The following is an 18693-nucleotide window of genomic DNA, read 5'->3' on the forward strand; positions in this document are numbered from 1 at the left end:
CTTTGGCTTTAGATTTGGATAGGCTGTTTTTTAACAGGGGTCTAGAATCTGAGCTGCAGCTCCTTGTTTTAGCAGCTCTTGTAACTTACAACTGATTGTATGAAGAGTGTACTTCATTCCTCATTTATGAGGCAGAAAGAATACTGATGCTTCTGCTCCTGTGGTTTAATTGCCAGTGAAGTGCTGAGCAGAGGGGTTGGAAATGATATCAGATTCCTTACTGAATGTTATTCATCATGATGGTTTTGATATCTTCTTCATAGTTTATGTTTAACCAGGTTGTGTAACAACTGTGTGCCCAAAAGGGGACATCGTGTGACTACTGATTTGCTCCCTAGCAATACTACTGGCAAAGCTGTAAGTAGAGCTGTGGTTAGTTAGATCTATCCCTGTCTCCTTGCACATTTCACTCGAATGACTTTGCGGCTAATTCTGCTGGAGCCTTAGGGAACTTATCTAATGCACGTCATAGATGAGGAGTTGACTTACAGCTAAGATGGTAGCTAAGAATGTAGCAAGTGTTTAGATGAGAAGCAAGACTCAGACCTAGTTGATATTCATGACGCTTGAAGAAGTATAGGCAAGAAACAGGGAAAGGTGGTTGTAAGAAGCGAGACTACCTGGAAGTTTACCCTATAGATTTCACAGGCAGGTAGCTGTTTTTATGATCTCTGAAGGATAACCAAAAGCTAAATCTTTGTGCTTCTTGATAAATGCTCTACCGAAAGCCTCTGACTGAAAATGTAACAGTCCTGATGCTTCTCTGTGCCAAGACATATTTTTGTCTTTCTTTTTATTGTCTAATTACAAGAGAAAAGAAACTGAAGGAGTAGTGGAGGCCAAAGCAGTTGTTTGAGAATTAAGTGCCTGCTCACTTAAATTGCTCCTTTTGAAACCCTGTGAGATTTGAGCCCTTGAAGTGTACCCAATAGCTTATAATTCAGAATGCAACAGCTCTGGAGGAGAAGGTGGGAGACCAGCCTAGAGCAGTTGTTACTTTAGGCAAAGACTCTTGCAATATAGGGGATACTGGAGTTGGGATTTGAATCTGAATTTTGTAAAATTGGATGGGACGGGTATTTCCTTTCCTTCTCCAGTCTTTTGAAGTTTATGCTGTGAAATGTGAAGAATTAACTGACATCTAACGGTGCTTATTACCTATGAATCACTTACTTTCCTAGTAATTTTAAATGTCTGGGCATCTACCATTACCAACTCCCAAAAGATTCAAAGGTGGGAAAACGTAATTTTTCCCCATTTTACTGCTAAGGAAGGAATGAAGCTGTTTATTAAAGGCTGCAAATGAGTCAGTGACAGAGCTCTGGTTAGAACTTGCCTACTACTTTGAGCCTTGGCTTTTGGGCTCCTTGGGCACTGTGTTATGTGTGTGTGTGCATGCACTCAGAAAAGGAGGGGCACAGGCTGTTTAGAGAAGGAGACGGAAAGAAACTCATGTGGTGATGCAAGGATGGAAGAGGTAACTGAAGCGTCGGCTGGATAACTGACTAATTTGAGATGGGGAATAGCCTGAGTTAGGATAAATCAATAATTTTATGTGTGTGTATATATATATATATATATATATATATATATATAAATTTATATAAATTTAATTTGTTATTTTCCTGTCCCAGACTGGCATAATAGAGAGTAATGAGTTTATAGGTACTCATATGTGACTGTTTGGGCTCTGCTTAGAATCTTTATGCTAGAGCCTCATGGTATGGTCAGGGGTTGGTCCACATACCACAGATGAATAGGATGACTTATATCACATAAGTCATGGTACCTTCCTTCTGTTTTCCATAGTAATGTTCTTTTTCTTCCTTATCTGATAGTTCATAGATTTCAAGTTTTTGTAGCACCTGGCACTAAACTAGAGAGTGGGCCTGCTACCCTGCATTTCTGCAATGACATTCTCGTCCTTGTAAAAGACGTTCCTCCTAGTGTCATGGGGCAATGGAAGCTTTCAGATCTGCGTCGGTATGGAGCTGTCCCAAATGGATTCATCTTTGAAGGGGGTACCAGGTGCGGCTTCTGTAAGTACAAGTGGAACTTGTCTTCTAAAAGATGTTTGAAACCTCATGTAGAAATGTAAATGGTAGTCTCATTCCAAGTGGAGATTGCAGAACCAGCTGTGCTGCTTTGCCATACAGGCAGCCTCTTATCAGAGGGTCTGTTCTACTGAGCAAATTTCTGCAGGCTTCAACCCTGATGTTCAGTAAAAATGTGACTATGTGGAATCCCGACTGAACACTGCCTTGTGGCTCTTCAGGTGTTCAGTCACCTATTGTTCTTGGACACAAAGTAAAAATAAGGGAATTAAATTTTATGGATTCTGTCAGGCAAAACATAAAAATAGTTTAATGTTCATATTCTTAAATTGTGATCCATTATTTTATTGTTTGCAGAGGGAAAATGAGACAGAGCTTTGAGGTTACAGGTGGCATCAAGGCTCTCATTGTGTAAAGGCAAATGTCTAAATCCCATAGAGGACTTCTAGCTCTTAAAAGTTAGGAACTTCTGTCTGTTCCTTTCTCTGTTAGTAGGTTTGTCACTTTATGGGACCATGAGATTTATGAGGTCTAAATGAAAGCAAGCAAGTAAGCTGAAGCTAATTTCTGTACCCTAGTAGCTAAGAAGTATATTTAGAGGCAGAGTAATTTCTTGTTCCAATGTCCAGTTTAGTGCACGCTCTCACTTCAGATAAACACAAAGAATTATGCAAGAGGAAAGGAAAGATGATTAGTGCCTTGGTATAATATCATATAAATCATTAGAAAACGAGGTTTTAACTTCAAAAGTTTGAAGCCATGCTGAATTGATGAGATCTGAGTGCGAGTGGGTATGCAGATTGCCAGTGTAGATGTGAAATTGATTGACTTGCATACTGAAATGTGGAAATAATGGATTTCTTCAATTACCAAACTGAAAAAGTAAAAGGTTTAAGCATCCAAAGTTATTCTGTCATGAGACTTGTAGCCAAATTTAGGGAAGAGGGTAATGAAATTATTTTGACTGTTTTACCCCAGGGGGGTTTATTTTGTTGGTTGAAAATTACAGACCTGAGTTACAAAGATTGTAAGTATAGACTCAACAGTTATATCCTGATTCCTGATTTAAGACACTTGTTTTCAATGTGGAAGATTTGGGTTCAAATCTTTCCCTGCCTAATTCAGAGGTTACAGTTAAAGAAGGTTTTCCACTATTTGGAAGAATGTGTTACAGCTTGTGAGAAAAAAAAAAATCAGTTTTCTCTTAAAAAAGAAAAGCAGGTCTCCAGCTTGGCTTTGCGTTGCTCATCATAACCCTTTCAGCCTGGCACTTCAGCCAGTCTCCAGTCCACTCCACTGTTCTCTTATCTGGTCTGTGCTTGATCTGTCTGTCAATTCATATATTACAGGAGATGGTGCTGAATTCCTTGCTGAAGTCAGCGAACAATCTGCATCCACCAAACCAGTCATTTTATCAAAGACTGTCCGACTGGTTAGGCATTATCTCCCTTTTGTAAATCTATACTGGCCAGTCCCATTCAGCACCTTGGAAATGGACTCATATTTTTATTACTTTCTATTGGTGAAACTATATTTTTGCACACATTCTTCCTGTGAAACTCTGAACGCAGAGGATTAGTGAAGTGGCGTTTTAAATACCACTGTAATAAATACCATACTAAAAGGAACTGATAATCTTGTGGTTGGATTGCCTTTCCTCTCCATAAAAAAACCCTGAAGCTCCAAACAGAAGCACAGCTTACTTTTGGATATTCCTGTGGTAGAAGTCATGTCTTAAAGGATATGAAATCTGTTTTAGCTTTCTATTCCTTGCTTCTTCACTAGATTTTTCATAAATATAAAATGCTTAATTATATTTACAATTAGTTGCTCATTATAGGTTTTGTACAACTCCAAAGGTTTTGGTGCTCAATCCAGGCAGAAGGAAACCATCTGAGATTATGCTGATTTCAAACATTAAACTAGGTGCATTTTCAAGACATTTAACACTAGTTTACTCTTAAGTAGGAAAAAGAGTGTTTACATTTTGAACTTAATATCGGAATTGTACTGTTAGAGATCAGAAAATACTTTCTCTGCTCCTGACAGCTGCAAATTTGGCTCTCTCTGCCCCCAGCTCCTCTAGCTGCAGCTCAGTCACGCATACCGTTTGCAAAAAGCCTGGCATCTGAGCCTAGGAGTTAATTAAGAGGTTGACTTAGAGGAATGGGCTGGAAAAAAGGAGCCTTTCAGTTTCCTAAGTTGCTAGCTCAGTTAGAGCGCACTACACTCAATTAGAGAGACCAGTTGCCAGGAGAATCTTGACTTGGAGGTTAGTGTGAAAAAATTCAAGTAGGGTAATAAAAGGGCATGTTAACACTGTGAGAATTCAGGCTCTCTAATGTTCAAGTACTTCAGTATTAGCTTCCATTAGCAGTTTGAAGCTGCCTCATGTTTTCTAGCAGCATCTCCTAGAAGAGAGGAACTTGGAGGACCTGTGGTGCCCTTCGAAAGAGCAAATGATGCTGCTGCTATTTGCAGGATAAGCAGGATTATTTCTGTGATTTTTTTTCTGATGAAATTAGGTGCTTTCTGCTTTCTAAGACTTCTGCAAGTGGCTCTTAAAAGTCATTCTGAAATAGTAGAAGTGACTACCAGCATATCTGAAAGGGCCAAAGGAGGAGACGAGGAAACCTATAAGGAATGGGAATTTATTTGAAAATAAGAAGCAGTCAAAGTGGTTGAACTGGGGCAATGTCTGAATTTCTTGAAAGACTCTGGGCTGCATAGGTTATAATTTCTATTTATGTGCAGCTTTTTTTCTTTATGTTACTTAGGCCTACTGTAGGCAGCAGACATTCTTATCTTCTTTTTAGTAATCATGGCCACTAATAGGAACACTGGCTGTAATTTTAACCAGAAAGAAGAGCAGCCTGAGACACTTTTTAAAGGGGGTTTGCATGAGGCCAGGATTGATAGAATCTGGTTTAACAACATGATGATTACCATGAACTGAATTGCCATGGTTTGAACTTGTCCTGTAGCTAAAAGACTTCAAGCTCTAGCATTGCCTGGCACCTGTTAGGAGGAATAATTCATGGGAATGGACTGACTCTTTCTCCCTGCTTTCACACACAGTACAGAATTTGAAGGAATTTTTGGTTATTGTGCCTTTTGACAATGTGTTTGCCCATGGGTTTGCTTTTTTAATATGATGAATTAAAACAAACCATTGACAAGTTTTAATAATACTTGAAAGTTTTATGAAATTGGCAACTTCTCTTGAATGTTTGGGAGACTGTACAATGCTTTACTGCTGACTACCACAGAGGCTTAGTGTTTCAGCCTTATGCAAGTGACTGCAGGCTGCTTTTCACCAAGTCTCTTATCCTATGATGAGAGTCAGTGAGTGAGCTCTTTGGTGTAGTAAACAGCTGCATGGTATTACAGTGATGCATACCACATATTTCTTGGCTCCCAAATGCTTCTGCACAAAATCTGTTCCAGCACATGATTGATATGTCTAATTTCTAGTAAGAAAGCAGAAATGTAACTGATGGATTTTATATATGCTTTTAAAACACAGTTAAGCTTTACCTATTCATATGCGTTTTACAAGGACTCCCAAGCTTCTTTCCCTTGCAATCTAGCTCTACCTAGCAAAACAAGAATGAGGATGTTTCCTGTGACTTGATCGGCAACTGTGGTGGTCAAGTGAATAATAGAATCTACAAATAAATTTCATCTTGGGCTTTCCAGATATATGGTAGTTCTTTGCAGAAATCATCCCTTGAGTTAAGCAGCCAGCTTGTAAGCACGTTTACTTTTGTGTTTCCATTAAAGTCAAAAGCTTATATAGCCTCTTAGGAGTTTAAGTAAGACTCTTGACAATAGTGATAAAAGAACAAAGTGGTCCAGTTGTACTCTTTATGACAGAAATATCTAAGGAATGCTCTTTTCCTGAGTGGTAACGTGGATATGTAGGATTCTGCTGAATTATCAAGACACATAGTATATCATTGCCCTTGAGATATGAATGTCCTCTGTCATGTCGTCTCTGTATCTTGCTTACTTACTGAACATGGAATGGGAAGGTCATATTCAGAGTCCATCAAAGCCTTGTGCTGCCCTGATGCCTCAAGGAAGGTATGGCTTCTGGCATCAGTGTGATTCATGGGGGAGGAGTCATACCATTTAGGATTAGGCAAACTGGTTTCCCTAGACTCCCTCTACTCTGTGAAGGGAGGAGAAGGCAGCTCAAAGGAAGAACTGAATTTCAAATCATTCCTGAATACATGCTTTGCACTTAGCTTTTTTTAATTCAGTGTTCTCTGACTCTTGGCATCTCTTGGGCAGGTGGAATGGGACAAGACTGAGTCACCACCAGAAACATTCATACCTGTCAGACTGCGTGATTACTATTGTAATCTCCTAGGTCTTTGATCCTGAAGCCAGGGCATGTGTATGTGCCATAAGGAAAAGTGGGGCAAACTTGTTTTTAAAAACAATACTAAGGAACAATGCCAGAGAAGTGCAGAGTTAACTAGGCTTTACTCTGGTTTACATTTCATGATCCTGTGTGTGCTCACCTTTTCAACCGCCTAAACATACCTCAGCGTTTTAATATTTGTCTATTCTGAGTCTCAAGTAATACATTTGAGACCTTGTTCTCTAGAAATGATTGGCAAGCCAGCCCTTAAGTATAAATTTAACTTCTACCAGACTGCTAAATTTCCAGCAGTTCATCAAATGAAATAAACTGTTTCAAGAACAGGATTTCCATTTCTTTAGCTGAAGAAGTTTTGATCAGTAAGAGGAATCCGATGTGGTGGAGTGACAAATCAAGTTACTAAGATCCTGCTAACAATGTTGTCCTGAACATATTTAAGCAGGGCAGACAAAGATTTAGATGGGACATAAATTAAGAATGACAAAAAGACTGTTGAGCAGAATATGCTTTTCCTAGAGTGGTCAGTTTACAACTTGCAGGTTATATCTAATTTACTAAAATAATTATTTTGGTTTGTGGTCCACTCTTTACTATCCCCTTTGTTTGAATCCAAAGCCCTTCATCAAGTAGTCAAAAGTGGATCCATTGCTTAAGTAAAATGCGAATATCCTGTTGGATACAACAGGGCATACGTGTGGAAAATGATGGGGATACAGGCATTCTGGTCAAGACCAGCTCTGCTCCTTGGACTAAAATTGGCAAGAAAGCATAAACAATTCAGAATTGACTAGAGACATGCGGAAGGGAAATTTATGTCCAGATTAGGGGCCCAGGTCCCTAAGAAAATAATAAGCAAAAGCCTTCTGCAGGTCTGAGATTTGCTATTGTGGTTTTCTGGTGTGCATGGGTGGTCTTTTGCCTGATGTTTTAAGATTTATTTTTTAATTTCCTCCTATGAGTAATATTTGGACTGGCAATTCTCAAAGTGCTCTGTGGAGCACTTCTAGTCTTGTGTGTTGTCCATGTAGCCATTTATCGTGCAGCTCAGAACTTGTTTGTTTACTTAGTGATTCTCATTCTAATTTTGCTTGGGGCTATTCTTAATGAATGGAAAGCAAAATATCAGAATAGAGCAAAGGGTAAAGATCTGATGACAACCTGTGGAGTTGTGTTACATTCTGTTAATAATAGACACATAGAACTTAGTCTAGGAAAATTTATACTATAATCCAGCAATATAACCAAATCCTAATTCATTGAAATATAAAAAGCTGCTCTCAGTTAAAACTGGGTAAAAGTAAAAATGCCTTGGTTCATTTTGATAAAGACACTTCAAGAATTCCTGACTATTGCACAGCTAAGATTTGTTCTACAAAATTTTAAGGGTATAGAAGAATAAAAGACTCAGATGGGTGTTGAGAATATGGCTTGTATTTCAGCATTGCTCTAAGTGCCTGAATCTCAGAAAATTAGTGTAAAAGACTAGGTAGCTATTGAATTTATGTGTATGTTTGTGATGTAGTACATGTGTGCTGACCTGAGTTTTTTTTCTTTTTATATCTTTGAATAACATCTTGTTGATGTCTTTTCATGGCTTGCACTTAATACTGTGCCATATTATAAATAACATCATCGAAATATATTTCTAATGTATCAAAGTGAAAAACACGTATTTATGTTGTGCTTTCTTGCAGGGGCTGGTGTATTTTTCCTTTCTTGTGCTGAAGGAGAGCAGATCAGCTTTCTGTTCGACTGTATCGTCCGTGGCATCTCCCCGACGAAGGGCCCTTTTGGTTTGCGTCCAGTCCTACCAGGTTAATATAGGAAGTATAAAGTAACTGAGCAAAGTAGGAACTTGCCATGTCTAGCGCTTTATTGTTGTGATTGTAAGAACAGCTTGCAGACACTAAGGGTACAGAAAGTGCAAAGTGGTTTTCATTCTCAAATGTCACAGTATTGGTTTATCAGTTGAATGTATCCAGTTCCCTCCTGGTGCTCTGGCTCATTCATGTTCCTGGTGATATTGTTAACTTCAGCCTTCTCTTATTTAACAGTACTAAAATATGGCCCTTTGGATTGAAAGAAACCCTAACCTCTAGTTTTAAATTTACATAGTTCAACTATGTAAATGCAACTATGTCTGCATTACTATTTTGGCAGTTTAATGGAAAACTGATTTCTAGGACATTTTGAATTCATCTGAAACATTTAGAATGAAGCCTTGCCAACCTCAGAAACCTTTCAGGCCTCCACATCACATTTCAGTTTTGCAGCTTGAGTATCTTTTCTGATGTGCAAGGACTAAATTCCTTTTCCTATTTCATGGTAAATGCTGCATGTGCTGTAATGTCTAGAGGGGGAGTTTGATGGCATCACAGTAAGCCCTGTTTCCTTTTGACTTTAACAGATGAAGAAATATAGTACTGAGTCAGAATGACTGTGTCAAACAGGGCAAGAATGTCAAAATGAGAGTACAGAAAAATATCTGTGAATTGTCAGTGGGTTATAGTGGGAATAGGCAGCAAGAATGGTGAAGGATGAGGTGGGATTTGTGGGAAATACTTATTTTTTGTATGTGTTAGACAGTTAACAGGAGTTTGTCAGGGTTTTAATAATGTTCTAAGTTAAGATCATTGCAGGAAGGAAACGTGATTGGAAAAATTAGATCTGGATGCAAAGCCTGTGAAAATAATTATGAAAAGTTAGTTAAGCTAAATGCAAGGCTCAGTTCATCTCTTCTTTCCCGTAGTTGTAACACCAAAGTAAATAAAGTAAGCATAATAGTAGGCAGTAAAACCTCACTCGTATATGATGATCTGCGTTTGCGTTCAGGTAAGTGGAGTTATTAAAAAAGCAAACACCAAACTTCAGTGACAGAAACCCAAAAGAGCAGCACAGGTACTTAAAGCTCTGCTATCAAACACGTTTTTCTGCATATCTGAAAGTGTATTACACATATACAACTCCTAAATTTGTCATTTAACAAAAATTTGTCTAGAAAAAATAAGCTTGCAAGTAACTATTCTGTTGTCTTTTATTATTATTTTTAAAATTTTAATTTTAGATGGCATCTTCTTTGAAAAATCTTTTTTTAAGAGGCACATAGAGATAACTGTGCTTTCACATCTTGGTTATCAACTCTGGAATTTGTGGGTTGTTATACATAGCCACATACTACATTCCCTTTCCTCTTTACAAACTTTGACCTCACTGGAGTGCATAAAGTGGATTTGGAATATCCTGGGAGTTATTTGGTGGTTTTTGTAAGGGAAAACCTCTTTTCTGAAGTCTTTTGTCTTTTGTGCTTGATGGACTTGCTGCTAAAATGAGGTGAAGATAGACTCAGCCACTTGATTTCACTTTGCTTCCCTGACAGGAAACACTTTGTTTTACTGGCAGGAGCAGTATTCTGTAGGGAACTGTGCTCACATTCTTGCAGACTCCTTTTTCCAAGCTACTTTGACCTCTCTAGCTTACATTTCCTTCTATCTTTACCTTGTCTCCCCTAGTTTGTCGTTACCCCCATGTACATGTCCCTTCACAGAAGATTTGTATTTTTTAAGTTCTCCTTCATTTATTAATCCCATGCAGAAGCTTGCACGGAGCTGTTTAAGGCATATGCAAGTGTACAATAGTAGTGAATCATCCATGAAGTAATTTTGCTTACCAAGTATGCTATTACACAGAATGTAGTGTATTGCTTGAAAAGGTCAGGTCTCTACCAGCTACATACTGTATCTGGCAAGAGTATTGAAATTTGCCTAACCTTTTGAAAAGGTTAGTTATTAAATAGATTAATCATCTGCCCACCTCTGGTAACTAGATCAAAACTCAGTGTTATTCAAACTTACTGCAGAGCAGAATGCTACACAGCCTCAACTGGGCTTTATGCATGCCGTGTTCTGCTTTTGTGTAATTCAAAAGCTTTCGTAGGAAGTGGCCTTCTCTCCACAGTTTGCTATTTGAATTTGGCTTCTTGCTGTTGCCTGTACCTTTCCAACATAAACATGAAATATGCTTGAGTAACTCTTAGGTATTTTCAAGACAGGAAGAAAACCCACAAAAGGCAGCTGTACAGAGAAAATAATGTAATGTGGTGACAAAATGTCACATTGATGTGTTCTTGGACACCAATGTACACAACATAATTATAATCTAGTGAGGTTATGCAGTCAACATCTGCTTACTCTGTCTTTGGAAGAAGGGTAATTAATGAACCCAGTGGCTTCATATACAAACAGCTCGACCATATGGCTAAATGGTGCGCTGAAATATTCAAGTGTTAGCATGAAATTAATAGGAAATGGTCAAGACAGGTTTGAAGAAGACTGAAAAATGACCGGTTTTCTTACTTTTACTTGCCAAAGTGATTCTTTAAACAAATGCAAAATGCACAGTATCCAAAAAGAGTTTGTAAACTGCAAGTGCAAGGAATGTTTACTCAAGTAAAATATTCATATCTTTTCTGGATTGTAGTTATGAAAAATATACTTACTCCTGTAAAACTTGGTGTAACATAGATGTATGAACACTATCTGTATTTTATTAGGTAATGTATCAAATATGTAATGAAAATACTGTACAGTGGAACTCAAACTTGACTGGTTATTGAAAGCTATCAAAACCTGGTCTAATCTCTCATAGCTTACCTGCTTTAAGCAACGGTTTACACTAGAGAACTCCTGACATCCCTTCCAACCTGAATTATTCTCTGACTTTTTGGGAGTGGTATAAAATGATTATGAATATTCTCATGATAAAAAGATTTCTATTATTTGTACATCTAAAATAAAATGGAGAAGGAAAAGAACATTAGATATGTTACTATATACTACCGTGTGGTACTTATTTTGGGAGTTCATTAATTCTGCCAAATTGTACCAAAGTACTCCCATTGGGAGCACTGTTAGTAGGCTGGAGGTTTTTGGTTGTTAAAGGCTGCATGGTCAGGCCTCAAATTTAAGACATATAGCATTGAGTAGGAATGCAAATGTAGTGTAGGTATCCGTAGATGTTTTTAGGCAGTGTAGCGTTTTAAATAAAGGACTCCAATGAGTGGCAGGATGTGTTTGGATGGCTTGTTTTCCCCAGCTACTAGTTGGAAGATATTGGCTACTTGCATAGTCTCTTTTTCATTTGAGAAGAAATTTAGAAACCAGACCAGAGAATTTCATGTTCTTGTCTTGACAGAAGTCTAGGTATTGACATAGTCACGAACACTGATTGCGTAGTTTGCAATCTGCACTGAATTTGCATGCGTATTATCTGACAAATGTTTGTGTATCAGATGTATGTTGAACTCCTCCTTTTCACTAGCAAAATTCATCTTGAACACCAAACATGAACACAGCAAAGATCCAACAGGCAATCTGATATTTTTGATTAATGGGTAGAGCAGTGTTCTCTAAATCTAAGGCCATGGGACAGTCTAGTCCTGCAGGCTGGAAAGACCCTGAGTGTAATCATGGTAGTCTGGATGCTCTCTCTTAATTCTGGAAGCTGTTTCAGGATGCTTTGTGACTGACTGGAGTGTGCAGTGCTGCTTGCTGAGGATCTACCTGATGCTCTTTCTTTTTGTTGAAGCTTGATACACCTTTAGCCATTGCAAGACAGTTCTGTGGCTGCCTTCTGCAGTATCTGTACCAAGTCAATCCTCCTCAAGCTTGTAGGGCATCTTTTTTATTCCTCCATCTTACAAGGTGTGGAGATGTTAGCATGACGGTGAGGGTTCAGGTCTGATTTGCAAATGTGCCTACAGTCACAAAGATAGAAAGAAAGGACAGATGTTCAGCTTAACTTACCTACCTTTGTTTAATGTAATTAACCAATGTTGCATTTTAAGATGCATGTAATCAAGCATATCTTGGGTAGTTGCTGACTTAACTTGATACAACACATTTTTTCCTGACAGGTGCTTACTAAACAACCCTGGCGCTTTGAATTACTGTGACACTTTATTTGTATGTTACCAAAGTATCCAAAATCTCCCACGATGAGCAGCTGATGTGGCTATAATGAATATCCACCAACGTAATATAAAAATAAAATCACCATCAAAGGCATTTTAAGTCCAGCCATATTTGATGTAATCCTTCCCCTTTGTCCCTAAAGCAGCAAATCCTTAAGATTTCAATGAATGCCTCACATGAAAGATGGTTTTTCATAGCAAGGGATCCATTTTTCTTTGGAAAATGATAACACACTTCCTTAATTGAAAGACCTGAATCTTACTGCCTAAATTCCGTGGGAGTAAATCACGTTATAGGATACATTTGTTAATAGTTTGGGAAATGAAGGTACTAATTGCTCTTGGAGTTGGAGCTACTGCAGGATGTTGTGTAGGAAGAAGCTGTCTGAACTTCCTTGGACAGCTGTCTCAGTGCCGGTCATGCTGCTTCTATCTTCCTGAGTTAGTAATATAGTAAATTACTATGCAGTTATTTAGAGGCTTTGTATTGTGCATGCAGAAGTTATAGGATGATGCCAACCAATCCAACTTTACCATTGAAAGCCTCCTTACTTTTATCATCTTCTAGGCCATATTTTTACCCACATGTGACAGGAGGTATTAGGTTGTGTGCCCTCCAGTAAGGACTGGTCTCTAAAAAGTAGCTGCCTGTGACTTTAGTTCTTAGTCTGATCCTGTGTCAGAACCTTCTGATTAGTGCTCGGTAGTCTGTAACCAAAAATACTTGTATAAGGATCTGATGCTTCTGGGAAATAGTACTGTGTGTGTTGCCCATATAGGGGCCTTGCATATTAGCAGAGAAGGTTCAGGGCAAACCAAAGATTTTGGAAAGACTGATGGACAATTATTTTTAATATCTGCCTAAGACTTAAAGTCTATATGTGTTTGGCAGGTTTTGAAACTGTTTCTGTAGGTATTTCCTAGTATTTGTTGAGAAAGGGTTTTTCTAATCGATATTCCACAAAACTGGGAAATGATAGGTCACAGCACACAACTAAGGACCTAATTTTATATCCACCTTTTATACATAGACAGTCCTTAAAGAGAAGTTTGACTGTAAAAATTATCAGTCCTGTTGGACAGGCAGTATGCCTAGAGGTTACATGTTGTTGGGTGAAATGTGTTGTGTTCTGTACCTGTGTAGCTAATAGGGAATGTGGCTTCTAGAAGCAATTACGTGAAATACGAACTTACTGTTTTGCTTCAACTCCCCTCCTATCTTCTCATCTTGTATTTTATTATAGGCTATTTTTGCAAGATCAGTAGTTTGACAAGGTTTTTTTTAGATATATATTTTGCTGTCTGTAAGATGGATATCAGTTACTAAAAACCCAATAGTTGTGTATGTGCCCTAGTAATGTTTTTAAAATCCATATTTATCAAGTAATCATATTCTGAGGAAAGTGGAATGATCTTTCCTAGTGACAGGTTTTGCTGTGGGAAGGGTTAGTGTCTCTTGCATCTTGGGTAGACTAATTTGTTGATCTGTTATGCCACCTTTCTATTCAGAGTGCTTATAGAACATTTTTGTTGAACCTTTTTGGACGTAAAGGCACTTAACTTGATACAGCAGAGTAGCTGGAAAAGAGGATATTAAAACATAGATTCAAGCAGCAGCCTGTACTGCCGTATGCTACTGAGAGGATCCTTGCATGGACCTGTCTGGGTTGCACCATAGGTGCTGGTGGCCAAGTCATGTATTTTTCTTTGCAAAGGTCCATATGAAAACACTGGTGGTTTTGTTTGAGTAAGCTTATACAGTTTTGTTAAGTAAGTTAAGTAAGTTACACAGGTTTGAACTAGTCAATATTTATTATGAATTGTATTGCAATGGAAATAAGAATGAAGATCTAACAACTTCAGCCATATCAAACAGTCCTCTTTTCTGTTCTTTAATTTTGGAAGGTGTCAGACACTGAAATCAATCACTGTTTGAGCTGGGACACACAGAGGTCACAGACTGTGTTTGTCACATGTATTGTTGCCTTGTCCCTGTTAGACCATCTTTGATTTCCAACATATGCTGTTATAGGAGGACTCTGTGTGTGTATGGCTCGTCCTGCTCATCTTACCCAGATTGCTGACTGCTAAAGATGGAAACCCCCTTTACATGGGAAAGAAAGTTCAGCATTGTCACTGCTGTTCCTGTGACACACTTGGACCTATCCAGGGCAGATCAGAAAGTGAAATACAGTTACGGAGCAGAGTTGTGTCAGCTTGTTTCTCAAGTAGTTAATAATTCAGGGACTCCCAGGGAGCTTCAGCTCACCTGACAGTGCTCCTTCCCCTGACTGTAAGGCTGATTTGACTGCTGTGTTGACAACTTCAAACCCAAGTATTTTAAAACTTAAAGACCTGGAATGATTTTTTTTCTCTTTCGTAATTTCAACTGTTTCTTTTCTTACTAACTCAACCACAGCAATGTATAGCCTTTTTATTCCCTTTTTCCCCCTCTTATGTGATTCAATAATTAAATGTTTTTGTGGTATGCTACTACTATTCAGATGATCAGATATACAACAACAGTTGTGAGGAAGCTGACCTGTTTTATGTCATTAATTACTTTCTGTATGTAATTAAAAGAGCTACTGAAACTCCTGATGCTGAACAAGTTAGCAGACCATATCCTTTGCCACTGATCTACATGACACACTTCCCAGTGCTGTTTGAAGAAATCTGTAATCTCTTGGGATAATGGCTATTATTATTTCCAACATCTGGTTTTATCGTTGTGCCTGGCTAGAAACAAAATGGTTTAGAGAAAACTAGCCTGTTTCACTGGTGGAAGTTCTTCCACATTCTGTTTAACTTTTGGTCTTTCTATTAGAATAGAATGAGCCTTTTGCAGTGGTTTCAGTTGGAATGGCAAACTCACTGAAATTTATGGGAAAATCCCGGATAGTATGTTTTAAGAGTGTTTTTTTTATATTCAACATGAAGACAGAGAGCCACCAGGCTATTTATTTCATCTCTGACTTCTGAACTTAATGACCTGAACATCAAACTTGAAAGCAATGTCATTGTAAATAAGTGATCTGGATTGGAAGGTATCAGATGGTTTAATCGCTATGACTTGAGTTTATGATGTAGATTTACAAATCTGTGGGATGAAAAGTTTGGTCTTTCTTGATGATAAAATTCCCAAGGAGTTCAGTGAAGTCAGGACACATTTTACAGGTCACATACTAGTTTTCAACTCTTTTAGACCTTCTGGATGCTAATTTTCTCTGTAGCTATTGCCTTTGGTGCTGTGCTCTTCAGGGTTCTGTCGCTGGTGTTAACTCTTACAGACATTGGGCATAACCTCTGAAACTGTTTTTGATACTTAAAATTATAACTTATTATGTAGGATTTCTCCAGGATGTGCTTGAAAGCAGATTGTCTCATACATTTTCCAATTGGCATTTTCCCTTCCTCTGGTAGGAGATCAAACATGAGAACATAAGAATAGCTAACATTCTTATCCAACATAAGTCTTCTTTTTTTCTTTCCTTCTTTTTATATATTTTCTGTGTTTCTTCTCTTTTATTTACTTGTTTTCTATTTCTTTTTAAAGATCCAAGTCCAAATCCAGCCTATTCAGAAGAAAGATTGGCTCATGAAGCTTTGCAATTAGAAAAGCGCTTGAGCTTGCTGTCCCATACAAGTCGCCAGGGCAGTGGAGGTAAGCAATATCTTTAATTGAATAAAAATAAATGGTATTCCTTCCTCCCCAGGTTTTAGAAATGACCATGTGTATATAATTATAAAAAGCTGAGCTTAAAAGAAAAATAATAGAAAATGGTCAAGATATTTGATTTGGCTGATGTTGCTTGTGAGGTAGTTCTTTAACAGAATTGTCTGAAGTCCACTGATGTAGATTGGAGTTTTTCAACTGAGCAGAGTTTCAGATCAAATGTTATTAAAACAGGAAAATCCATTAGTTTGCTGAATCTTACTGAATTTTTGCATGTGTAGCTTTCAAAGAACTGTCTGTGTCAAGTTTGATACCTGCTTAAGTACTGGACTCACTCCATCTTGTGAGATGGGCTAACTTGTGTAGTTCAAACATCAGGCTTACAGCAGATTTTGTTGTGAAACCTAGGACTCCTGTGCTGTGGCTAGAAGTGCTACTATTCTGGCTCTTTGTGGTGCTGTCTGTGCACGTTCCTTCTGGAGTGATTTATGCATCAACGTAGAATTGGTAAAAGGGCATATGCCCTGAACTGCTATTCGAATTGTTTAAAGCAGAAGTGAGATCCTCAAAGCATCTGCCTTGCTCTTGACTCTAAAGCCTATGAACATGAAAACAGCCCTGGAAAGATCCTCAGGCGCTTACTTATGTGCCTCTATACACATCCATGGCTACTTTAGTCTTGACCCTGCTGTATAATGTGGTTTGTGACTAAATTACACTGAGACTTCCTGAGGTTTTTCTTGCTTAGCACATAACTACTAGACTTGACTCGATTAATGGAAAACAAATGAGACTTGATAGAGAAGTATGTTTGGCTGGTTGGTTGGTTCTGTTTGTTTGGCTGTTTCTTTGGTTTCTTTGGTTTTTGTTTTGTTTGGTGTTTTTTTTTGTGTTTTTTTGTTTGTTTGTTTGTGTTGTTTTTTTTTTTTAAATTCAGTCATTCTGGTTAGAAAACATGGCCCAATTTCAAATACATTCTCCTAAGAATGTTATAATCCTCAGAGAAAGAGGATCCTCAAGTTTTTCATATTCTGGTCTTTGAGTTTGTCATAGGAAAATTAAACAGTTGTGTTTGTGGGATATATCATAACACCAAGACTGTCCCTGTAGGATTGGTAGGAAAACATTTGCCCGAATCTGAAGACAAAGGTTCTGCCGCTGTCTTGGATAACATCTAGCTGTACAGAATTAGAGCATTTTCTTCAAGACTGTGGGAGAGCATCCCTTCCAGAGCCCTAAAGTGCCTAAAGTATTTTTCTAAGAGAAGTGAGATCAAATAAATTCAATAGTCTTATTTTTTAAATGAAAAGAGATGGTTTTGTAAGCAAAATACCTTTAATTTAACAATTATATTTCTTCTTCTGGGCATGTCGCTGAGACCTACACTAATATTTTTTGTAACTTGTACCTTCTCTTTAGAGAGCTGTATGATTTAATCTCAGAAGCTGCATTCACACAGGGGTCACAAACCAGTGTCATCAAATGGGCACTGGGGGAAAAGAAAGAATTAGATTTTATGGCATAAACATTGCTATTGTGTAACAGTGTATATCAAGAATTACTCTCTGAAGAGCAGAAGAATTGTTCTAAACTTTTCCCTCAACAACCGAGAGTCGAAATAGCCTAGTAACTCCAGGAGCTCAGGTCACAGTTTGTAATGGAAACTTCCTTTCTACTCCATCTGGCAACTTACTGCCCAAGGTTCAAAATTAACAAAATGAATTAGAATTAGTACCTACAAAACGATCCTTCTGTCAGCCCTTGTTTACACAAAGAAGGAAGGTTTAAGAAGGAAGGAAATAACATTGTTGACTGCGTCTGTTGTTAATAGAAGGTGGGGTTTTGTTTGTTTCTGCATGTTTGGCTTTTGTCCTAAGGACCTTTCATGTGAATGTTTAACTCTTTTCTTTCACAGTCTGTCTTGGGTAGCAACAGTTACCTGTAGAAGTGCCCTCCTTGCAAATACCAGTGAGAAAAAAAAACAAAACCTTGCAATATATGCACAAACGCCTCATGGGCCATCCTTTTGTATGTAAAAATAAAAATAATAGTAGTATTTTCATTTTTGTTCATTACAGTGATGTGTAGTTATGTTTTGGTATGGATATTATGGAGAAGTACAGTGCAGGAGAGCTCAGAGTAGAGAATAGGACAGTCTTAAGTTTGATTTTATCTTTGGGTCTCTAACATTCACTTTGTCATTCAGATAAGATTTAAATAGAGAAAACAACATACAAATGAGATAATAAATTGGTTGGTACAGCTCAAATATAAGCATGGAAATGTCTCATATGGATTTGAATTACAGTAACAAGGTTTTCTTCAGAGCACCCTCAGCTATTCTGAGCATGGGACTTTGTGACTATTCCCTGTGATTTAAGATAGGAGTATCTAAAATAAAAACAATTAACTATCCAGAAACAAAATACGGTTGAAAAGGGAGAACTTTGTGCTTAAAAGCTCAAAATTTAACCCTGAATGCATTATATTCCACAATGTGGTAGGTCTATGGCAAGATTACATACTATTGCATTTTATTTTTCCTTTGGGGATAGAAATTATTGCAGGAACTGTGTCTTTCTGACAGACGTTCCACTCACAAAAA

At 37.9% G+C, this 18693-nt stretch overlaps 1 protein-coding gene across 2 annotated transcripts in view; it reads left to right on the forward strand.

Annotated features, from left to right (window-relative positions):
• The window catches only part of DOK7 (docking protein 7), a 63731-nt gene that overhangs the window by 4888 nt on the left and 40150 nt on the right, over positions 1-18693 (forward strand). For both annotated transcript variants that reach the window (XM_057426671.1, XM_057426672.1), the window contains exons 4-6: positions 1839-2039; positions 8139-8258; positions 15969-16076. In XM_057426671.1, the coding sequence (XP_057282654.1) occupies positions 1839-2039; positions 8139-8258; positions 15969-16076 (429 nt within the window). The remainder of the gene's footprint in view (positions 1-1838; positions 2040-8138; positions 8259-15968; positions 16077-18693) is intronic.

The sequence above is a fragment of the Pezoporus wallicus genome, unplaced genomic scaffold, assembly GCF_028554395.1.
Source record: "Pezoporus wallicus isolate ANWC-B61680 ecotype Strahan unplaced genomic scaffold, APGP_CSIRO_Pwel_v1 scaffold_13239, whole genome shotgun sequence".
Lineage (NCBI taxonomy): Eukaryota > Metazoa > Chordata > Aves > Psittaciformes > Psittacidae > Pezoporus > Pezoporus wallicus.